This window comes from Dreissena polymorpha, chromosome 3, assembly GCF_020536995.1.
Source record: "Dreissena polymorpha isolate Duluth1 chromosome 3, UMN_Dpol_1.0, whole genome shotgun sequence".
Lineage (NCBI taxonomy): Eukaryota > Metazoa > Mollusca > Bivalvia > Myida > Dreissenidae > Dreissena > Dreissena polymorpha.
The window spans coordinates 55,827,867-55,853,594 of NC_068357.1; the positions used below are offsets into that span (position 1 = coordinate 55,827,867).

General features: G+C 37.1%; 2 protein-coding genes across 3 annotated transcripts in view; both read right to left on the bottom strand.

The window, feature by feature from the left end:
• LOC127872243 (regulating synaptic membrane exocytosis protein 2-like) overlaps window positions 1-25,728 on the bottom strand; it is a 173,315-nt gene that overhangs the window by 20,313 nt on the left and 127,274 nt on the right. The window contains exons 7-14 of the mRNA XM_052415573.1: window positions 18,098-18,237; window positions 15,744-15,896; window positions 14,700-14,885; window positions 13,274-14,104; window positions 12,211-12,380; window positions 11,429-11,497; window positions 10,672-10,788; window positions 9,866-9,986 (exon numbers count right to left, since the gene is read on the bottom strand). Coding sequence (XP_052271533.1) covers window positions 9,866-9,986; window positions 10,672-10,788; window positions 11,429-11,497; window positions 12,211-12,380; window positions 13,274-14,104; window positions 14,700-14,885; window positions 15,744-15,896; window positions 18,098-18,237 — 1,787 coding nt within the window. The remainder of the gene's footprint in view (window positions 1-9,865; window positions 9,987-10,671; window positions 10,789-11,428; window positions 11,498-12,210; window positions 12,381-13,273; window positions 14,105-14,699; window positions 14,886-15,743; window positions 15,897-18,097; window positions 18,238-25,728) is intronic.
• On the bottom strand, window positions 4,935-9,005 carry LOC127874246 (uncharacterized). 2 transcript variants are annotated; one of them, XM_052418470.1, is made up of 2 exons: window positions 8,865-9,005; window positions 4,935-6,431 (listed from the first exon to the last, which is right to left on the bottom strand). In XM_052418470.1, exons 1-2 carry the CDS (start codon window positions 8,870-8,872, stop codon window positions 5,507-5,509), a joined length of 933 nt encoding a protein of 310 aa, XP_052274430.1. In that variant the 5' UTR covers window positions 8,873-9,005; the 3' UTR covers window positions 4,935-5,506. The 2 variants fall into 2 exon arrangements, with proteins under 2 accessions (XP_052274430.1, XP_052274431.1); XM_052418471.1 differs by having other exon boundaries at window positions 8,817-9,005.

The following is a 25,728-nucleotide window of genomic DNA, read 5'->3' on the forward strand; positions in this document are numbered from 1 at the left end:
GTAATACGTGTGCGTAATGCATCATCTCAGATTAGCATGTGCAGCTCGAACAGTCTTATCAAGGACGACACTATGTTTTATTGAATTTTTTGTTTCAAGAAAGTCAAATCTTAAACAAATATCCAATCTAAGCGAAAACTGTCGTCCCTTATTAGTCTGTGCACACTGCACAGTTAAATATGGACGACACTTTACGCACATGCATTACGCCAAGTTTTTCCAGAACGAGGAAAATATCAGTATGTGTCCGTACTGGTTGGAAACCCATTACATGTTATCTGTCTGTGATATGTACGGATTGGGTTAGGGTCCCACTATATGTTATCTGTCCGTGATATGTACGGATTGGGTTGGGGTCCCACTACATGTTATCTGTCCGTGATATGTTCGGATTTGGTTGGGATACCACTACATGTTATCTGTTCGTGAATTGTTCGGATTGGGTTGGGACCCCACTACATGTTATCTGTGCTTGATATGTTCGGATTGAGTTGGGATCCAACTACATGTTATCTGTCCGTGATATGTACGGATTGGGTTAAGAACCCACTACATGTTATCTGTCAGTGATATGTTCGGATTGGGTTAAGAACCCACTACATGTACATGTTATCTGTCCGTGATATGTTCGGATTGGGTTGGGATCTCACTACATGTTATCTGTCCGTGATATGTACGGATTGGGTTAAGAACCCACTACATGTTATCTGTCTGTGATAGGTACGGATTGGGTTAGGGTCCCACTACATGTAATCTGTCCGTGATATGTACGGATTGGGTTGGGATCCCACTATATGTTATCTGTCCGTGATATGTACGGATTGGGTTGGGGTCCCACTACATGTTATCTGTCCTTGATATGTTCGGATTTGGCTGGGATACCACTACATGTTATCTGTCCGTGAATTGTTCGGATTGGGTTGGGACCCCACTACATGTTATCTGTGCTTGATATGTTCGGATTGGGTTGGGATTCAACTACATGCTATCTGTCCGTGATATGTACGGATTGGGTTAAGAACCCACTACATGTTATCTGTCAGTGATATGTTCGGATTGGGTTAAGGTAGTGCACCTCTAATGGGCACATATCCAAATATAATCTAATTAATTATTTTCTTAATCAGCATCATTTCACTGAACTACATGCAAATTTGTAGGTAGGCTTTCCATGCTTTTTAAAAAAATATACCGATTTTTTCAAAACCACCCCCACGCTCGGCTTTTGTCCAGTTTATTTTCACCCCTGGGGTATATAAAAGTTCCATAATTCATTCAAATTTCCAAATATGGGCATGCAGTTGGTGTGTACAGATGCTGTAAAGGTGTTAAAAGTTTAAACAAGATGAAATAAGTATTCTTTTACAGACATTTATTTTTTACAAATTTTTATTTATGGAAGAGCACCATGAAATGTAAGTGATTTCAGCAAAATAAAAATTGGGTCGGTTAAAAACAAAGTGTCATAAAATTCAAAATAGTATCATTTAAGTCATATTTTAAACTTAGTTTTTATAGAAACACTATATACAGCAAAAATACCAAGAACTAGACAGATTTACCGTTTACTTTTTGAAATAAAAATAAAAATGCAACATGCATGGTTCGTATTTTTAACAGTAAATCACCCAATTTCGCCATAACGTTGTTTTAATTTTAATAATTGAAAAATGTGCATAAAAATTGCAACATATTTAAAAATAAATATAGCTTATATGCCATAATAAATCAAATTACGTTTGAAAATAAATAAAACGCGTCGCAAAAAAGTATACGTCGTCGGCAGGATTCGAACCTGCGCGGGAATATCCCAAAAGATTTCTAGTCTATCGCCTTAAAAACTAGGCTACGGCACCTAATAGTAGGCTCTTCAACCTTCGAAGAAATCGCGGGAAATCATTAGAGGTGCACTACCTTAAGAACCCACTACATGTTATCTGTCCGTGATATGTTCGGATTGGGTTTAGAACCCACTACATGTTATCTGTCAGTGATATGTTCGGATTGGGTTGGGATCTCACTACATGTTATCTGTCCGTGATATGTTCGGATTGGGTTGGGATTCCACTACATGTTATCTATCCGTGATATGAACGGATTGGGTTAAGAACCCACTACATGTTATCTGCAGTGAATGCAATGTAACCGTCGTGCAAGTGATTGTTTAGTATTCTGTAACCTCAATGATGAACGCTTGGAATGATCATGACATAAATGAGACGCTTTCATAACAATAGTCCGTCCTGAGCCCAACACAGAGGTGAATGTAATGTAACCGTCGTGCAAGAGATTGGTCATTTACACATAATTATTGTTCTACATCTCGATCTATTAAAGCTGGTGCAGAATTTGAATTGTGTTGTGTTTTATTAACACCCATTATCATTTAAGAATTACATGCATTAACAGTTTGCTGATTACAAACAATTGTCAATTAGCGTAAATATATTTTGCAACAGGCAAATCGTTAAAGTTTGCAATAGTTGTTAAAACAAAAGTGATCAGGTGTAATCAGTGTCACGCATTATTGATTTTTACCTTAAAGGTGAATTTAAAAAAAACACAATGTTGTGTGGAAAGGATCCATAAAATATAGCACAAGATCCATAACAACAAGGTGGAAACTAGTCTTCGGATGTACCCAATTTAAATTACTAGGTTTAACTTTTGACGTTGATCTACCTAAAATGATTGTTCTAAACTATAATGAAAACGAGTTAAATTTGAAAATATGATTGCACATTGGAACAGAAGAGATCTAAGTCCCTTAGGTAGAATAACTGTTGTTAAGACCTCGGTACTTCCATTATTTTATCACCATTTCATCTCTTTGACCAAACCGGAGATACTATTTGTAAGGATCTAAACGATACATTATTCAAATTTGTGTGACAGGCACCTTCAAAATTAAAGCTAAAGTAATAACAAAAGATTTGGATGAAGGGGGACTTAAAATGGTGGACATAAATGCATTTATGAAAAGTTTAAAATTATCCTGGATAAGAAAAGTTATTCAGGGACAGAACAAATTTACATCCTTAGATAGAAAGATTATAGATTTTAACACACTGTGTAATACAGGCATTTTATATGCAATATCGACTAAATAAAGATAAACTAACACATTTCGAATTGATGTTTTAACAATATATTCTGACTATGTTAAAAGTATTTACATAGATAATATAAATAAACTTTTAGATATACCACTGTTTATTAGTCAACAAAAAAAACATTTTTGGGAAATTTTGATATGAAAATGGCATTCAGCATAATAAAAATATTATTAAAGACCGTGGACAGTTTTTGTCAAACTACAAGAGCTACAAATCAAAATGAATAAACCAATTTTTGAATTATGGAGGCATTAAAAAGTTTTTTCTGCATACTTTGCCTCAGTAAAAAATGGCAAATTAGAACAGTATAAAGTTCATTCATATACCATTTTGTCGACTTATATAAAACAAATATATCTTTATTCATGCATCAAGTTATTATACAATATGTGAAAATGGAACTCTGAAACCCCAACATGTCAAACACAATTGAATGAATTCTTTGAAAATGATTCCAATTAATGGAACAAAGTCCAAGGACAAGTATTAAAAAACACGAAAAATACATACATGCAATAGCTACAAACTAGGATTATCCACAGAATATTGGGCACAAACTCTGTTCTTTTTAAAATGGGCTTGTCAGATAGTAATACTATACTTTTTTCAAAAGGTCAGAAGAATCAATTACCCATTTATTCTGTGAGTGTAACGCAGTGCAAAAACTAATAAAATATATCACTGATAGGCAAATATACAAATAGTAATTCCCAGCAAAATGTTATTTCTTGGCGATACAAATGAACCATTAAATTACAAATACTTTATTCTTTTAATTGCAGTAAAAAAGTACATTTTAAAATACAATAGGAAAGAAGTTGTCCCAAATTTTAAAGGATTTAAAGCTAACTTAAGATTTGCTTTAAATGTTTATGCAAACACAGCAAGTGAATCAAATAAAGAAGTGTTTTTGGACAGTTATAAGACTAACTTGTTATTCCTAGTTTCATTTATACAAAAATAACTTTTGTCAACCTCGCAACTCTCATTATATATGTTATTGAGAATTGCTTTAAAAACTGCTTTTTACTTAGAAACCAACGATTGCAACTTGGCCATTGTGTTTACTTGTTCAAGTTTGTTTTTGTTATTTGCATATTGGAATGTAAAATTAAAATTGATTGTGTTGTAATAATGAAATCCTTGTTTAAAGTCACATTTATGACTTTTGTTTATAATATCCATTACAAATATAACTAGCAAACCTTAAAAAGTACGGTTTAATGTTATACTGTGATCATAGTAAAAGTGAAGTTGTTAGTCTGGAAACCTTTTTAAATAAGAATCACTTGTGTTATACATAATATGTATACAAAAAGTATTTAAGTAAAATAAAATGTGCCAAAATGAAAGAAGGAATTATATAGAAATTAAGGTTGTGTATTAATTGTGATAGTCATTACATAGTTAAAATATTAGACATATGGTTAAATAAGTATATGTATTTACATATCTTTGTAAATTGATTGTTTCATATATTACGTATAAATAAAAACTTTTAAACAGGAAAAGAGTAAGTTTTCGATCCTTATTGTCTTTCTGAGTTGCATTAAAAACAACATTAGAGGCTCCAGTGTTGCTGGAATGTTATACAGGTTGATTTTGCATAATTGTCCGACCTGTCAAATTGTGTTCCTGTATCATGAAATGTCTCAAAAGCATCTTTCTTCATATACTAAGTTTAAATGCTAGTGTCCCTATGCTTTATCAGTAATATCACCTTAATATTACACTTCACCATTCCTTAATTAGATAATCCTCCTGGATTATACTATAAACTCAAAACAAATTGTTGTAACTATTAACAACAACAATCAGTAAACTTTAGGTATGTTATAATAACAACCATAAACATGTATTGGCATAGTATGCTAAAAAAATTGTACGAAATCTTTAAACAACACCACATGAACAAGAACATGGATTAAACAATTAAACAATTTGACAATACACATTACTTTGAACACTGCATCTTTCTGAGATAAATATAAATATTCCGGACTGTTCTAATTGCATTGTTAACTCATCAGTGTCTGTCAACCGTTCAGTGCTCTCAATGGCTTTCACAATTGCTAATGAAGTTGTGGTCAGCTTTATCTCCCCCTTGGCAACAGATTGTATATAGGACAGATTGTACTGTCTTATCTTTCCTTCTATTTTTTCATGCTCGCCCTCCTCGTCTTGAGGTCTACCCTCCCCATCTAACTTCAAAAACATGTACTTATCCAAAAGTTGTCTTCTTGTGGAGGTCAGGGTCCGTTTTTTTCTCCGGTTTTCTAAGAACATGGCCGCATACTCCCGGGCCAGCAGCTTTTTGTCGGGAGTGAATGTTTTCCAACCCAATGGTGGCCAACAAAGCTCTTGGTCCCCATGCAAAAAATTTATCTCACTCACCCGCGACCAATCCCTTCTGGCGGGGGACACATGGGCATCGATCCCCTTTTGAGGATCTTGAATGCCCTGTTTCGCAAACCTGGCGAATCATAATTCTCTGAAGTTGACGACGTCGCACCGATGCTTCTCTCGGACGTTTGTTGGGGTGCCACATGTGGCGTTTCCTCCTCCCCTAATATTTTATTGTCCTCGAATGAAGCCAGCGAATCTATCATCCCTTCAACACTAGGGCGAAGTATCATTCTCTGCATTGCTTTTCCATCTCTAACATCTTCCATCCGTCTAGTGCTTACGTCCCTCTCAATGTAATGTTCCATCATTTGAACATCTCTTTCTCTTTCTTCATTCTCTTTATCTCTCCCTCTCGGCTCAATGTCCTCCTCTCTCTTTCTTCTCTTTAGTAAGTTCCTCTCGTGTTCCTCTGCCGTCAGCATTCTTTTCTTAAAACTTCTTTCAACTCCTTCATTTCGTATACCCACATCGCAAGTCTCGCTATTCAAACTCGTTCGCTCTTTAGAATGTCCCATAGCTATTGCCACTCCTGCTTTCCAGCCCTCGTACCATTTGTCCATTCTATCACTACTGTCTGGAAATCCGTTTGCCCAGTTCCTTACCGCTTTTCGGACATCGTGTGCTGCATTTGAGTTATATGGCGCCACAGAGTCTACGATTCTAGCATAATCCAGAGGATACATGGCGAAATAGAAGCCATTTGAACGACTGAATCGGTCATCAGGGAGAACATTCTCCGGATGGGTTTTCTTAACATGGACCTCCAAATCACTGATTTGTGTGAATGATCTGGTCCTTTCGCTGCACCACGGACAAATTACCGTCAGCCTCCGATGTTCCGCGGACGACAGATGTTTAATTAAGGCGCTCCTCGATTGAAACATTGCCTCACAAAGCCAACAGTTGTCACTGAAATATATGAATATGTTGCACAATAAAATACATTCAAAGGCTATGTTATAATACATCCACCGAGACAGGCCATCCCCAAGGTCAAATCGTGTTCACAAAGTCCAAATAACTCTTCTTAAGACGAATTCTTGTGACTTCAAGTGTTTATTCTTATGATATATTACATTTGTACATAAGTTTCACAATTACATCTTATGTCTTTAATAGATTTAGTACAGTGTATTTACATGGAATATTAGTTTGCTCAAAATACATCAACAGTTTTTATTATGTTATTTTAACACTTGCATCCGAACAGGTCTCAATAATTTTGTTCAAATCAGAACAGTTTTGCGTACCCAGTCCGGAAATTGTGTTCCATGATTATGGCGTACAGTTTGGGTCGAAAGTCTATGTAGCCTTCTAGGTAAACATACATTTGTCTTTCGAAGTACATATTGTACATTGAAGTACAAAAATTGTACTTCGACGTACAAATATGAAATACACTTCGAAGTATATATTTGTACCTCAAAGTACAATTTGTACTTCGACGTACATGTTTGTACTTCGACGTACACATTTTCTGAACAGCCAATCAAAACACTCGTCTCTTTAGCCGCTTTTCCTTCAGATTTATTCATAATGAATGTTTAAAATCTCTTTTTTAATTGAGGACAAAATGAATAAAAATATCAAAATTGAAAAAAATAAATTAAAATAAGTATCTACTTGACGGTATTTATTCTAAAATCGTTTTAAGTAATAAATATTATTAATATGCGGATCAAAGCAATAGATGTAAGACGTCTTCTGATTGGCTAACACTCAAGGGTCTGTTAAAACTGTACCTCGAAGTAAAATTGTGTACGTCGAAGTACAAAAACATGGTGTACGTCGAAGTTCATTTCTCTTTTTACCTTGTAGGTCTTGTTGACTTTTGACCCAAGTGGTACGCCATACCATGATACGTATAAAGTCTATCGACGTGATACATTTAGGTATCTCTGTATTTGTATCCGTCATCTGTAGAATTACTGAGGTGACGGTTTGAAGTTTTCCGACTTTTTGTGAAGCTTTCCTCGTGGATAATTTTTCTTTAAACAACTTCTATAGAAATGACCTCCTGCCACGCACGTGTAGCATGACCTGCTACTTATACTACTCTTTGGAGAACTTGCCTCTAGCGCAATTAAACGCTGCTCTTTCTTCTTGATTGAACACTGTATATCTTCCAGAGATCTTACGTCTTGCGATTCTACAGCATCGCATGACACTTTTCAACCCGTTTTCAAACACTTCTCTTATAAGACTTCCTTCCGCACTCGTGGTGGACCTTTCTAGTATGCCCTCGTAGCGTTCTACTGCTTCCACAGCCTCCCTGATTGTCCTGCAGCCCTTATCCATAAGTCTGCACCTCATCTCAGGCGAAAAGCTCTTCAAGAAGTGTTCCAACGGTAGCATCTCCTGTGCTTCCGGTCCTAATGACACATAGGCTTGCATAATTGCTTATTTCATCATCAAATGCGGCGACAGTCTCAGTCTTGCCCCGCGTCTTGTTATGGATCTATGATAGCCATTGAGTGCTTAGTGTCTTACTTCCGAATCTTTGTTCTAACTTGGCCGTTAATACTTTCAACGATCTTTTTCATGAGAAGGTAAAGAACTATAGTGGACTATCGCCTGTTGTTTCAAAGATGTCGCAAGATATAGTAATTTCTCCATTTCAGACCATCGGGCAAACTCTGCACAGTCTTCAAACTAAGAAATATATTGATCCCAATATTCCTAGACTGTAAAAGGGTCTGGTTTAACATGCGGCGCTTGCCTTCGCGGATCCAAATCGTTGAGTTGTACGGATCAGAGAAGGGGGCTTTTCCGAAACGTGCGGATCCGATCCGAAATGCGGTTCCGAATCGCCGAAATGTGAGGATCCGATCCGAATGACGTTCCGCATCGCCGATCGTTGCGGATCCGAATATTTGTATCCGAAGCAAAATTCGATTCGGTAAACGATGCGTGTACTGCAAATCTGAAAGTATCGCTGCTTTCCAAAATGTTTATATCCGAGAAAACCATGTTTTGTCCTTTCTTCGTAACGTCTCCACGGGAGTAAATATTCGCTGTCCTAGATGCTAAAAATATATGAGCATCCCACTTCTTACACAAATTGTAACGCGAATCCGTACCTATGCGGACCGCAATATATATCTTCGGAATATTTAACTCTAGGAGAGGGACAAACTGTCTCGGTGTACAAACAACAGACGAAATAGATAAAACTAGTAAGAAACGATACATTATTTCAGTTCGTACTTCAAGTTTGGGGTTAGGGCAATAACCTTATAATAACTGTTTGAGCAATAGGTTAATAAATCAATTAATTAATTAATATTAACGTACCGTTAAAATTAATGTTGAAATTATTAAGCTTCCGCAAGTATTATGTACCTTTCCATCCTCGAATCCTCTATCCTCCTTCTTGTTGTTAAAATGTAAGTGTTTAATAGGTTCCAAACTTAAGAAGTAGTTGGCCGAAAGTTCCAATGTTAAAAGCTAGCGTTGCCGCTGTGTCGTCACGTTTATGTTTTGATTAGGTTGGTAACCCATTTCATGCAATAAATCCGATATACACATGTATATTTGGATTAGGTTGGGAAACCACTACACGTAATCCGTCTGTGATATTTTCGGATTGGGATGGGAACCCATTACATGTTATCTGTCCGTGATACATTCTATACATAGCTGGTGACGTCACTACGTTATCGTCAGTAAGACGGTTGTGTACAAAATGGTCTGTGATATGTACGGATTGAGACTTGCGAACCCTCTACATGTTATTTGTCAGTGATATGTACGGATTAAAAAAAAACTTCTAACATATTTTATTTTCAAAATAAATACATGTGCAATGAAAAAAATACAAAATATTCAAAGAAAGACCTCTATTTTGATAAAAGGGTAGGACAAACCGTTCTAGCAAATATGTATAATGGTCTATCCCTTTTTTGTATTAACAATATATGTGAGTGACAAAAAAGCGATTTTGTAAGGCTCTATGTTATATGGTCAAAAGTTCATATGTCGTAAGGAAAAAATAAAGTGCACAAGTAACACAATGAAAGATGATGTGTAAAGAAATAAGACTCTTTTGCATACAGTATATATGAGTCGTGTTCTGAGAAAACTGGACATAATGCATGTGCGTAAAGTGTCGTCCCAGATTAGCCTGTGCAGTCCGCACAGGCTAATCAGGGACGGCACTTTCCGCCTAAATTGGATTTTTGCTAAGAAGAGACTTAATTGAAACGAAAAACGTCATACAAGCGGAAAGTGTTGTCCCTGATTGGCCTGTGCGAACTGCACAGGCTAATCTGGGACGACACTTTACGCACATGCATAAAGCCAAGTTTCCTCAGAACACGACTCATATACAGACTGAGACTTACCCGTCAGCGTTATGTAGGACAGTTAGCTGGACGATGTTCCCGGAGCTGTTAATGATGCTTTGAGATTCCTCAAAAGTGACGTCGACCAGTGACTGACCGTTCCATTGCACGATCTGGTCGCCTATACATAGGGCAATGATAGATAATAGGGCTAGACACAAAGCAAACAATAATAATTTATTAATGTCATCGAGTCTTTAATGACATTTATCCACAAAGGTACACATTAATATTATCTAGTCCTTAATGACATGTATGAACAAATGTACACGAACCCACAAACAGTTGTAAGTAGCTTAGCTTAGAAAAAGGAAAATAATAAATACTGAAACTCTAGTAACCTTAAACGACATGACTGGTAAATCAAAGCATAATGAATTACATTACGAAATCACTGAGAAGAAAGTGACATTTCTTCATTTTAAGGCAGGCATACAATTATATTTTGACGCACCCATTTACACATCCTTTCGTATCGTGTTTTTTTGTCATGAATACCATAGCGACTGTATAGGGATATTTGAAATATGAGACATTAAATTTGATGAGATGTTAAATTTGAGTCCGCACAGACTAATCAGGGTCGACACTTTCCGCCTAAACTAGATTTTCGGTGAGGAGAGACTAACTTTAAACGAAAAATACCATAAAAGCGGAAAGTGTCGTCCCTGATTAGCCTGTGCTAATCTGGGACGACACTACGCACATGCATTAAGCCCAATTTTGTCAGAACGCGTCTCATATAACTTTACGACATATTGAGATCCATACGAGATTGATGATCCAGGTAGCACAGTAGCCATTACCTTCGGAGATGCCTTGTGTCGCTGCCGGTCCACCTTTGGTAACCATGGTAACGTATGCACCCAGGGCTCCGTTGGAGCTGTTCCTGCCCCCGACCACACGCATACCCAGCCCTTGGGCTAGAGGGTAGACAACAAGAGTTCTCATGAAAAAATATATGAAAGCTGTAAGTGTCCTCACTCATTATCTTTTGTGGACTGCAGAGGCCAACCATGGACGACACTTAACGCACATGCACTGGATGTTACGTTTTCAGATACTATCGTGCAATGACGATTTCACTTCAATTGTCGAATGTGTATCAAATTACAACGGTGGCAATCCGGACCATTAACGTTATCTTATAGCTAAGTATTCGTAAATTTTCAACATATTAATATACTAGTATATCCATTTCTTCCATCCCGTAATAGTGAAGAGGCAGTTAAACCAACAATAAAACACAACTGGACCACGTTCGTGGAAGATGTTGCTAAAGGCTAAAAGTCTGTGCGTAAAGTGTCGTGCCTGATTAGCCTATGCAGTCCGATTGCCTAGACTAAATTTTTATTTACAAGAGACTTTCGTCAAACGGAAAATACCATTAAAGCGGTAATTGTCGTCCCTGATTAGCTTGAGCGGACTACACAGGCTTATCTGGCACGACACTATACGCACATGCTTTAAGCCCGGGTTTCACAGAACGAGGCTCATAGGTATTTCATAAATTTCATTATTTATATATTGAGAAAGTATTGAATTAAGAACGAGCACACTCACTTCGCACAGATTTGTCGTCCCTGTCCCTGTGGATGATAATCTCTCGGGGAGTTGCACCGTTTAACGGGTCTGAAAAAAGTGATAGAACAGTAAGGTAAGATATCAGCTAGTATAATATGTATGCGATAAGCTATAGTCAAGAAAAGCACGTTCAATTTTCTCAATTCATTAGTTATTTCATTGGGAGTACCAATTTGTTTAATTGTATAAGCTGGCAAAAACATTTCTTTGTAGTTCTTGTCAACAGAACTAAATTATTCTAGTTCATACAATCGTACAATTAAGAAACAAGTGGTAAAGCATTCTTGAAAGACCCACGTCCATAGGCAAATCAAGCAGAAGCTAAGACGAACGATTTCAGTACAAGAGTACAGATACATTGTATTTGAGAGGTTCACAAGATAAAACAACAGCAACAACAAAGTAATAAATTTACCAATCCTTAACATTTAAATCCCATATGTTTATTTTATTTGAGCCGTGCTCTGTAAGAAAGGGGGTTTCATGCATGAGCGTAAAGTGTCGTCCCAGGTTAACCGGTGCAGTCCGCACAGGCTAATCAAGGACGGCACTTTCCGCTTTTATGATTTGTTTTTCGTTTAAAGAAAGAGAATCTAATTAAGCGGCGAATGTCGTCCCTGATTAGGCTGTGTGGACTACACAGGCTAATCTTGGACGACACTTTACTCACATGCATTAAACCCCTTTTTAGCAGAGCACGGCTTATTTATGTTTTGTTTGCCTTTCTATATGGGTTCAACGTTAAAGTCGCGGAGACTCGCCTTTAGATATTTGGTCCGCGACTTGCAGCGTGTCGATGTTGACGCAGTATGCAAGCGTCATGCGGCGGTTGTGCCTGTCCACGTAATCCGCGATTTCTCGTGCGTTGCGCGTCTCCTGGTCGGACCCACCACGTGGCGACACCGATCCCGGTCTGTCTACTACTGCGTGTCTTAATTATTAAAAAAACACTGACTATATAATGTGTATATGATATTAGTATCTTTGTAGAGGAATTCTTAAATAGTATAGTAGTAATAATAATTAATTTAACATTTATATTGTTTCATATATACGCAGAATCCAACTATTAAGTTCACCGAATATCCGAAGAGCTTTCTCCGTAAGTAAACTAAATGCCGTCATTGACATTCTCACGAAATGCTATTAAAATGTGTTTTATGTATATGTCTATGTGCTCATTGCAAGTGTATGTCTGTGTGAAGTACAATATGAACTTTACTGTAATGATACATATTCTTTGAAATAATGAGTAAAGATGACATGGTAACGCTGTTTGTGTTTTATGAAGTTCAAAAATTAGATTGCGTATTCAAACTAACACTTGTACTTAGAGAGGTTGCATTGAATGAATGAGCATGTAAAATGCACGTAATTGAAAAAGAAAACATCATGCCATCGCTTTGTTGTACGAGTTTAAGAAAATGTGCATTTGTTTGCATGGTAACACAAACAAAAGTAGTAGGATTATACAAAGCGTTTATGTTTTAGCCGCATTAATTTAATACTAGAAAATAATTGATTTTGGTGAAAATAAACATCGATCGCAGCGTCATAAGAAGTCTGGAGCAAGTATGTGCAGCGATTTTATTTGTTTGCCCAATCTGGAAAAGTACCAGAACCGCGCAAATTGAGAACATTTGTGTGTTGGTCTATATATTACATGTTTCAATGCTTTTTTTCCTCTGGCATTTAATGGGTTTTGGAATGAAAATTACACATCTTTCGAGTTGGGATTTGGTTATTTTTGCTCGATCGGGAAAGTGCCTTTATACGGCGACCTTATAAAGGAAATAAATCGCTGATCATGCGTCCACATCTTACCTGTTTGGACGCGGACTCCAACCGAGGGCCATATCCGGTGAGAGGCTGTTTGCGGTGTGCTTCCTATCAAAATATGGGCTTAAACACTGCTTGTCTAAGCTTCTCGTTTTATTAGGCTGTGGCGATTTCTGTACAGTTTTAGTTGGCGACATTCTTTTGTCATTATAGTCACCGGTAAGTGTATGTCTTTTGTTCGACAACGAATAGGTGCATGTGCGGCTACCGTTATTATTCTCCGTTTTTTCCATTCCCCTTTGAGCATTCGGGGACTTCCTCGCGTACCTGATATCTGCTGATAGGAGAGACGGGGTTGAACCACGCGATCCGCGACAATGACGTTCGTAATCCCGTGACAACGAAGAATCGCGGGAATTCACGATATCCTGCGATTCCGTTCTGTCATCAAAACGACTTTTGCTAATGTCAGAAATATTGTTTGAGCTTAATTTTAAGGAAGGCACCGTTATGTTTTGATTGTGCACTCTGCTGATTGTCTCACTACTGCCCCTCTCGGCACGAAAGTGTTTTCGGAAAGCATCACGTTTCATCTGCTTCTCTTTTTCTGAATCGGCACTCTGGCTCCTTAGGCCCTGCATGTCCTGCCGCTTGGAGTACACCTCTCGCACCTCGCCTAGTGTATCTGAAGTCTTCGGTCTAGGTCCGCCATCATCGCGGCGGAATTCCCGGTATCGGCCCTGATGCCGGTCCTGGCGAACCATGGCCTCCAGGCGTTGTACACTCTCAGCCACTAGGCGGTCTGTGTCACTGGGTCGGTTGTAAGCCTCGCAGGATTCTCGCTGCTTCCGATGTCGCTCTTTGGCCTTCGGACGACTATACGTAAGAAAAGAAACAAAATGAGCCTCGATCTGGGATTTTTGAAATTATTTTATGGATTTTTTTAAGACAAGTTATCTAAGTGCGAGGCTTTAATGGTCATTGAAGGATAGATTCCAACATTCACTGTTGATATAAACGACGAAAACTTTATAGAACAAAAACGTCCGCCAACTATAAAGAACAGAGCTCTTGATTGGCATACGAATCGTTAATCAAGGTTAGTTACCTCATGTCATGCAAATGAGACTGGTGCATCAAATAAATATGTTCTTTCAATGAAAACACATTCTGCGTAACGTTCATTTATAACGTTTGTCTTTTTGGTTACTCTGACAAAGACATGTCTTGTGTGTCTCATAAGCATAATGTTTTTTCCCGACCGAATGAACCTTATTTAATGTGCTATTATTGAAAACTCGCGTACATTCTATATTAAATACCTAAGACTACAATCTAGTGAGATGCAAATGTTTAACACAATATGATATTTGTGATCGTGACTTTAAAACAAGCTGTGCAAAGAGACCATACATAATGTGACATAAAACTTAAATAGGCGAACGACGAAAATATATAAGTGGTGCGTTACCTATACGCTCTGGTGGGGTACGGGGAGGTATCGCTCTGAGTCGTGACGTCACGGTCACTTGACAGATACGCTTCCGAAGAACTCGGATACGCAAGAAGCTCGCTACTTGATTGGTCAACGCTCTTGTCGATGCTCCGCCCACTAATACTCTCCATAACTCTTTCGGAAGTGCCGCCGGTGCGACATCTAGCGAATAAAAGAAACAAATATTAAAAAAGTCCTTCTACATGGCCATGAATAAAACTACGCCCGGAAGGTAAGGTTAACACAATTTGTTAAAGTGTCTAGTGCTGTGCGTGATATCGGGAATCTGTCGTGGGTCTAGGAATACGTTTGCGTATTATTTTACGCTAATGTATTCAAATCTCGTCGTATTTCAATATATCTAATGTTATTGTACCAACGTGAGAAATATAGTGCATAGTACACATGCCATTGTTGATTTAATGTTAAAGGAATAATTATGGGTCACGTACGAAGTTTTGAGCACCTTATAAACGGTTAAACCCCCCTTCCCCCATGTGTTATAACATGGACCGTTCGAAGGCTGTGACTCAAGATTTATTCATTTAACGTGTTTTTGTTGTTTTCAGCCGTGTCCATTGTGTAATGTTCCATTTAAGAGATAATAATTATAAGCTAACTGTGAGGTTTGGAACTCCGTAAAACCGGTTTAACCCCTCCCCCGCCCTCCCCCCGCCAGTGCACTGACCGCTCGAAGAAGGTGACCCGAGTTGTGTTCATAACTTCTACTTTAATGTACATGTGTGTCTGTACGTTTGCATTTTTTCTGACTCAATGTTGGACAATGGTTCCTTGTAATAAATATATATTTATAATTATTTGGTTAAGACTGACGATGCAGTATGTCTGTTCTGTTTTTTTTCATAAATAAAGGACCGAATGGTACCATAATGGTTGCCCCGACTGCTTGTTCAACTGAATTTTTCCCGTGTGTTTATCTGCTTATAATAACTTAAAAGACTGCTCACCATTAAAATCCCTGGAAAATGCACCTTATTTTTTAAGCTAAATGAAGGCTACCTTCGTTTCGACCGTCGGTTTTGTCGCTCCATCCGGCACATCTGTCGCTCCAAGAAGAACTGCTCGTCGTCGATGTCGTCCTCTACGTCATCGTCGTCAACAGCACCAGCGATGGCGTCCGCATCCGTGAGAGACGTGCTGCGACGGTTACCGCTGCGATCCGAACGAAAACACGTGGTGATTAACATCAGGTACGCATTCAAGCATTACGCGCATTATTGCATTATATTATTTGTTGTAATTGTGTTGGGTTTTGAAACCTGATGAACGATAAGGCATCTGTCTTTCAAAATGAATGTGCCACTGCCATGCACAGGCATACACATACATATTTTATTAACAGTTGTGTTGGCGTATCTCGTTTTTATATACAAAATACACCACGTTATCCGAAGTAGTACCGGAACCTGTTTGCGGGACAGAGGTGATGAAAATTGATTGCCTGCTAATCGCAGTAAAATTTAAAAAAAAAGCACTTTTATTGTTATCATACCATGAAAAAAAATCATATGGCGACCTATGTTAAAGACCGAGCAAGTCCGATTGAGTTAGCTAAATTTTCTCAATCGGCATACCTCGCTAATTATCATTGATAAAGGTAAAAGCAGATTGGTTCCCGTCCTCTTTCAAATTTATCGAGAGGTTCGGGACAGTAACAAGATACGAAACTGCCAGGTGGCACTATAAACGCTGTGACGCTGGGAAAACCCCTAATGTTTTTTTTTTTAGATTTGATTGAGAATGTAACCCGCCTCCCAATTTCGCTGAATGGGTCAATTTCCCCACGGGTACTACTTCCCCGTATCCACAAATATGTGTTCGTACCCAAAAGTTTTCGTGCCCATTTTTTGTTCGTACCCAAATTTTTTTCGTACTCAAATTTTTGTAGTACCCATTTTTTTGGGCGTAATTTGTTCGTACCCATAATTTTCGTACCCTTTTTTTGTTCGTACCCAAAATGTTCGTACCCACATACACAATTGTGGTGATGAAGATAAACTTAAATTGATGTTTTTTATATCCATCCTCTTAAAAGCATCGTCACACCAGTACTGTTTGACTTTAAAGCGTTGGCTATAGCACGTAAAAATGAGGTTCTACTTGCGTCATCTACGCATGCAACAATTTCATTGCCTCAGGCTTAAGTAATTGTTAGATTGATTCCCTGCCGATGCAACTGCAGTTTCGATGTGTTTGTATAGAAACGAAATGTTGCGCTTAAAATCCCATCGTACTAGCCTGCATCTATATTAGTCGTATTCTGAGAAAACTGGGCATAATGCATCTGCGTAAAGTGTCGTCCCAGACTAGTTTGTGAAGTCCGCACAGGCTAATCAGGGACGACACTTTCCGCTTTTATGACATTTTTAGTTTAAATGAAGTCTTTTCTTAGCAAAAATCCAATTAAGGCGGAAAGTTTCGTCCCTGATAAGCCTGTGTGGACTGCATATGCTTATCTGGGACGACAATTTACGAACATGCATTATGCCCGGTTTTCCCAGAACACGACTCAATATTATTGAAAAAGACAAAATTCCATTGAGCGACGCTCTGGGAAAACGTAGCTTAATGCAGGTTCGGTAGGACGACATTATCATCCGGGATATATTTTTCGTTTAGATGTGACTTCCTTAACTAAAACTAAAACTTCCTAACTAAAAATTCCATAAAATACGAAGGCGTCGTCCCTCATTCCTTATCAGCCGGTGATTTTCAAATCGCACTTGCATTAAAACCGTTTTTCCCAGAATTCTCTATTATATGTTAATCTCCTTCTGACATGAGTATAACCAACATCACTGTTTAAAGGGGCGGTCAATAGACTAATCCTTAACCTTTTACCACTTTGATACGTATTGTGACGTGTTTGTAGTCCCTTATAAAAGTAAATTTAATTAAAGACCTTTCTTACTAGATTCAAGTTTTAACTGCTTTATTTCCAACCCTTAGATACTGATAAGCAGTAAACAGCATAAAACCTGAACAGCCTGTGAGTTAATCGGAGATGTTCTGGTTTTCTGCTGTTTGCACAAAGCCATTTTCACTTTGTTTCTGAGTGGGAAGGGTTAAGGGACCGACGGGATGGATGGTATGGCTTTGCTGGCGTCGATAGTCTAAAGATCACATTTGAACACGATTTTGGTAATTGTAGCATATTGAAAATAAGAAGAAAATACTGTGTGATGTTATTTTTAATAAAACATCGTCAAAACTGTATAACATTTTTTTTTAACATTTCAAACGTTCATAGCAGCTGCATGTACTTTAATGAACGGCATATACAAACATCAACGAATGTTTAATATGACCCTTAAGCCTAACAAAACGAAATAAAAACCAGTGAATTTGCCTACATTCCTCTAATCGGCTTCTTAAAAGAGGTCGGTAATATCGGTTTTGTCGGCACTGAAGGGCTAAATACGTCAGGTCCGTAGCGGTCTCCGCTCTCCCCTTCAAACGTTCCGTCTGTTTCAGAGCATCTACGGTGCGTTCCCTGCAAAACAAATTGTATAATTTACAAACAAACAAGGAAATATCAGTTATTCAAATTCGACAGTTAACTGTGTAAACAAGTGAACAAAACAAATGAATACAATAGATATTGTCAAGTTTTAGTAAAACATTTTGTTCCCGAATCAATTAAGTAAATAAACCGGAGCGTCAACGATCCCGGGCTCAAAATTTGTTGAATGACGTCATTTTCATTTTAAGTCATATAGTTATGCTTTCCAAGATCATATCAAGTTCTATAATGTATAATGTATAATATATAATACGTTATAAAAAATATAATGGGGCATAAAAAACTCGACTTAGGCCTGTTGATGCTATCATTTATATGTGAGCTGCGCTCTGTGAAAACGGGGCTTAAGTGGGCCTTTTCACAGATTTTGGCATGTATTGAAGTTTGTCATTAAATGCTTTATATTGATAAATTTAAACATTGGACCTAAAAATCTCAAATAAAAATACAATTAAAAACAAAAAAAATAGTAACTCTCAACTGGGCTCGAACCACTGACCCCTGGAGTCATGGAGTAAAAAGTCTTCCGCTTAGACCTCCCGGCCATCCGTGGAGATGTATTATTTACTTCATATAAGCAATCCTCGCAGTATCACAAAATATAGCGACAACAACAAAACTTATTCAATTATTATTATTCAATCGTTTCGCATTGCAACGCTTTATAATTTTCAGGTTTTCAAATCGTCAAACGATGCATATAATGGATTTTTTAGAGCATTGTAAATGTCCAGTATACCTATTTCCTCACAAATATCATAACTAAAACAAAAATTTGCGAATCTGAAACAACTGTTTTTAATTTTGTCAAATAACATAAACGTGAAAAGGCCCCTTTAATTCATGTGCACAATTTGTCGTCTTTTATAAGCCGGTACTTATCAGGGACGACGCTTTCCGCCTAATCTTGAATTTACGAAGAAGAGACTTCCTTGAAATGAACAATTAAACACAGGTGGAAAGAGTGTTAAATAATAAGTTCGCACCGACTGCACAAATATATCTGAGACGACACTTTACACACACACATAAATCCCGGATTTTCACAGAGTGAGTATCATATGGGCCGTGTTCTGTGAAAAGGGGGTTTAATGCATGTGCGTACAGTGTCGTCCCAGATTAGTCTGTGAAGTCAACACAGGCAACTACAGGGACGACATTTGCCGCCTAAACTGAATTTTTGCTTAGAACAGACTCTTTGTAAACAAAATATATCATAAAAGCGGAAAGTTTCGTCCTTGATTAGCTGTGCGGACTTCACAGGCTAATCTGGGACGACACTGTACGCACATGCATTAAACCCCCTTTTCCCAGAGCGAGTATCATATCTAAATAAAGCTTCCTACGAATAGCCTTGCGATATCTCACCAGTCAATATCCTGTCAGCCAAAATCCATATCGAGGTATGTAATAATTAAAAACAACTACATCCGAGATATCTAGAGGGTTTCTAGAACTCAGTTACCATTTTTTTAACTGATTAAATTAAGCGATAAGTCGCTCTAATGCAAAACGTTTGATTAATTATATCTTTGCACATTCATAACTCCGAAACACCAACTGTCGCATGCTAGAAATTATTAAAGGGATATTTCTGGGAAATACGTTAAAAAGCTATAACATGCAAACCTAACAAATAGATCAGAAAATGTTTGCTTGTCAGAGTGTGTTTATAAAGTCAAGTGAATTTTACATATAAAACGACCTCGATAGATCTATTACTGCATAAAAGCGTATTTTGTAAGACTGATATACACCGGACAATAATACCAACAAACGATTGCCCTTTTAAAACATCTATCACAACAAACGCAGCATTCAAATTAGAAGGATGGGAGAGTCCACTTGGCATAAATGGGTTAATGGGCATCATGCGGCGTCTCATCTGGGTCTACGCTGTTTGCCAAAACCTTTTTTCTAGATGCTAGGCATAAATGGATTAAAGAATACTTAAACACTGTGTAAAATTTCGTCAACATTTTAGTCATTTCGCGAAATCACTCAAACAATGAGACATTTTGTGAAGTCCCTAAATTAAACAGCGATTTCACAAAACTCACGAATCGCTTTAAACTTTCGTGAAATTCACAGTCTTTGTAACATATAACACGGTAATATATTAAACAAAAAATATAATAACGCAATTTATTTTTAAAACCAAGCCAGTATAACATTCGTTATGTAATTAGGCTAACATGTCCCTTTAAAAAAGGTGCGTCTATTTCTTTTACATTTCTCAGTTTACAGACTGGCTGTTCATATCACCTGTTTTCAATATCATAAAGAAGAACATTACAATCACGCTGCCATGCATATAACCGTTGCAAAAGCTGGATAATCGATTGAACAAACTGACTGCGACAGCTTTCTCATAAAACGTATGTTCCCGGAACGTGAAAAGAGACTTACAACACAGCTGGGCATGCGTCTGGCGTTAGCAGAGAACATTTTGAGCCCCGTCGTGGGAAAAAGGGTCTTATGCCAAATGCGACAAGCGTATAGAGAATACATAGTTGGTGCCGAGATGGAGAAAGTTTATCCGGTGACTTAGAAAAAGTAAATACGGCTTACTTCCCTTTTTTTCTTTTTTGGGCCGAACCGGATAAATTTTCTCCATTTCGGCACCAACCATGTATTCGATTTATGCTTCATGCCGTTGACGCATTTCATCAAAGACAAATGATAAATTGACATAACAATATAATTAATTATTGTTGTCGAGGCTTCTACATGTACACATTATTCTTGACGACCGAATAACTACCGATTGTGTCACGTAAAAAATAGTTCCACTTTAAACTATTCCTTTTAATACTTTCTTATGGAATATATTAGAAGAAACAAGACTATTGTCCAGCAATATAAGTCCCCTAACGGCTCCACCATTTTCAGAAATTCCAGATTTTTTATATATATATTTGTTGCCATAGCAACCATATTTTTTTTATTTAGGAACAAAATGGAATGACGTGCATAATGTCCATATTGCCATCTATCCATGTTTCAAGTTTCATGAAACAATATTTAGAACTTTAAAAGTTATTGCAGGATCCAGAAAACCACCATTTTCAGCAGTATTTCTAGTCTATTTGTTGCCATAGCAACCAGAATTTTTGACGTCGGAACGACATGAAATGACGTGCATAATGTCCATATTGCCATCTATCCATGTTTCAAGTTACATGAAAAAATATTAAGAACTTTAAAAGTTATCGCAGTATCCAGAAAACCACCATTTTCAGCAGTATGTCTAGTCTATTTGTTGCCATAGCAACCATAATTTTTTACGTCGGAACGAAATGAAATGACGTGCATAATGTCCATATTGCCATCTATCCATGTTTCAAGTTTCATGAAAAATATTAAGAACTTTAAAAGTTATCGCAGGATCCAGAAAAACCACCATTTTCACCAGTATTTCTAGTCTATTTGTTGCCATAGCAACCATAATATTTGACGTAGAAAAGAAATGAAATGACGTGCATAATGCCCATATTGCCATCTATCCATCTTCCAAGTTTCATGAAAAAATATTTAGGTAGCGCACCCCTAATGATTGCCCGCGATTTCTTCGAAGGTTGAAGAGCCTAATATTAGGTGCCGTAGCCTAGTGATAGACTAGAAATCTCCTGCCGACGACGTATACTTTTTTGCGACGCGTTTTATTTCTTTTCTAACGTTATTTGATTTAATATAGCATATAAGCTATGTTTATTGTTAAATATGTTGCAATTTTTATGTACATTCTTCAATTTTAAAACAACGTTATGGCTAAATTGGGTGATATACTGCTGAAAATACGAACCATGCATGTTGCATTTTTATTTCAAAAAGTAAACGGTAAATCTGTCTAATTCTTGGTATTTTTGCTGTATATAGTGTATCTATCAAAACTAAGTTCAAAATATTACTTAAATGATACTATTTTGAATTTTATGACACGTTGTTTTTAACCAACCAATTTCTACTCGTCTGAAACCACTTACATTTCTCCATAGATAACAAGTTATAAAAAATAAACGTCTGTAAAAGGAAACTTTTTTCATTTTGTTTAAACTTTAAACACCTTTACTGCATCTGTACACACCAACTGCATGCCTATATTTGGAAATCTGGATGAATTATGGAACTTTCATATACCCCAGGGGTGCACATAAACTGGAAAAAGCCGAGTGTGGGGGTGGTTTTGAAAAAATCAGTATATTTTTTTTAAAGCATGGAAAGACTACCTAAAAATTTGCATGTAGTTCAGTGAAATGATGCTGATTAAGACAATAATAGATTAGATTATATTTGGAAAGGTGCCCATTACGGGTGCGCTACCTTAAGAACTTTTAAAGTTATCACAGGATCCAGAAAAGTGTGACGGATGGACGGACGGACGGAGACAAAACCATAAGTCCCCTCCGGTAAAACCGGTAGGGGACTAATAAAAAGCGAATCGAGAATGTGATCTTTTTCTTGGTCTACAGTTATGATAGCAGCCGATATTGGTAGAATACTACACCCTTGTGCAGTGTATTGGAAAGGTTACACTCAATTATGTGTCACAGCGTGCGTAGGAATACACTACTTCCTGTTGACCGGAGATAGGAAAATTTGTTCGACCCTGCTTTATTTGGTCAATGTTTGCAACAGAGGCAGAATAAAACACCAGACCGGATAACACATCACCCCAGACTACTCAGGAGAAACCAAGTCCTTTATAAAGCAACGCATGGTTTCGTATTCTAATAAGAGGAGAGAGAAGCTCCAGACCAGAATGTGCGGACAAGAAGGCGTTTCTGGATCTAGACAGATGGCGTATTACACTCTTTCCCACGACGCGACTGATAGTGCCCTGAAATGGCCTTGTTATGAAGCATGCGCATACATGTTTACGTTTTATAGAGGATAAAATGAGACGCGTTCTGAGAAAACGGGGCTTAATCCATGTGCGTAAAGTGTCATCCAAGATTAGCCTGTGCAGGCCGCACAGGCTAATTAGGGACGACACTTTCCGCCTCTATTGTATTTTTAGTTTCAATGAAAACCAAGTTAAGGCGGAAAGTGTCGTCCCTGATTAGCCTGTGCGGACTGTATAGGCTAATCAAGAACGACACTTTACGCACATACATTATGCCCAGGTTTCTCAGAACGCGACTTATATGTCGCATAGTAGGTTCAATGAAAATTTGGTTGTTTTTTTAGTTCCAATATGTAAATAGTGATGAATTAAATGTTGACTATGGTCTTCCATTATTATTTCAATAGTGAAAAGATTATGTAAATATAATAAAATCACAATTTATTGAGCGTGAAAAGTCAGTGAAAATTCAAAAAGTCTTTAAATTGTCTTTTAAAAGATTTAACATTCGTATTCATGGGACTCTTATCAATACAGTAATTGAAACTGAACGTCACCGATATTTCAGACTAGAACAAAAAAAAACAGGTGATCATATAAAATAAAAAAAGTTTACTCGTTCACCACGCCGGGTATGCGAATACTTCGTTGACGGATGGCACTTCACTAACAGAGAACAACAAAAGCCACGCGCGAGAGGTGAGTTCTTTAGCTTTTTTGTATTTATGTTCTGTTTATTTGGTTTTTAGACACAGAACATTGTTTGGGTGATTAATGGTATAGCACTGCGTATTGCGAAGAAAGAAATGCGCGGAAAAACGGTGAATTATTAAAAAAAAGATAAAATTCCATCGATAATCAGCATGAATTGAATGATCAGTACATATTTTAACAAAATAAACATACTTGGAAATAAATCAAGAACGTGCTAACTATTCGAAATAAAAGATCAATATATCCAGTAATGTTACAACATGTTACATTTTAGTTTACTAATGTATTTGAGAAAATTAAAATGTTTTAAGAGTCGCATGCACATTTTCCATCTGCACTTCGTTTACCGATCATCTTAAAAACAATGGCACTTCGTTTCCCGACATCTAGACACTTTTTTCCAGATATAACACACTCGTTTTTTTGTGAATCAAAAATGCAGAATTCGCTGTGGAATACTGTTAAAGTAAGCAGGCAATAAATAAAAATGTATGTACTTAGTACGCAAATAAAAAACGAACTACCGAAGCATGTTCTTATCCCTTTGAAATATGATTATGATTTGGTTTAAATGTGAAAGATAAATGTTAAACAAATTGGATATGTCTAATGAGTAAAATCTATATGACCATATATTTTAAATTACGTTCTAAACGGTTGATCTAAAGCATTTATCTTTATGTCCAAATGAAGGTACTAAGGCTATTTACTTATATATTAGATAGCATGTCATGAATAATCACTCGCTTAAACTGCCTCTCAGAGATTAATATCAGCAGCGATGCAGGTCCGAACTTCTATTGGAACTTTTTGGCTCAATGCCAGTAAACGAAAATAGCAATAAAAGAACGGGCGGGGTCGATTTAATCACACGACAGTGGTGTAAAAAGTTATGCATATCCGTCTTTGTTTTTAATATAATCAGCGACGACACTTTCCGCCTAAACTGGATTTTCGTCAAGAAGAGTCTGCCTCTAAAAGAAAAGTACAATAACGACGCAAAGTGTCGTCCCTGATAAGCCTGTGTGTATTTCACAGGCTAATCTGGAACGATACTTTACGCCCATGCATTAAACCCCTTTTTTACAGAGCGAGGCTTATATATATGTATATATAAACATGTATGTGTGTGTGTGTTTGTTTGTGTGTGTTATGTACACATTTATTTAATAACAAATATTATCTCATTTGAAAATTGCAATTATAATAAACATAGTATAAATTAATAGTAATGTTATTTTTGAAAAATATATTTTCAAAATGTTTCGTATGAATAGCCATAATATAAATAAATGCATTTAAGGTAGAAGATAAAACTCAGTTATTAGAGTGCCCGCTTTGTTGAAAGTCTCCGTAATCTGAAGTGCCCTTTATCGGTAAACAAAGTGCATGCAACTTTATGTATGCCACCTATTACAACATGCACTATCTTTGTTTATATTTCATTGAATACTATCAAAATTTCAGTATTTGAAGCACAGTGATTACTCTACATGCTGGAATAGCAAACAATTTCTTGCAATAATTCTAAGTAGTTTTATTTTGTTAAAATGTTTACTGTTCATCCAGTTTATGCTGTTTTCCGATCGAATTTTCTATTTTTTTGGGAAAAACTTACCATTCTTCCGTAAAATTGTGTATTCCCAATACAAAAGGATACACCATTTATCAACTCGACCATGTGTCTTGTCTTAAAAACTAATCTTTAGGATATAACTTTAAATAAAACAGAGGAACTTACCTCTCGCGCTTGGCGTTTGTTGTTCTCTGTTAGTGAAGTGCCATCCGTCAACGAAGTATTCGCATACCCGGCGTGTTCACGCGTCTCTCATACCAATATTAATGTCGTTGATCACACGTAAATAATCCACCAAAATCAAAAAAAACATATACTGTATATT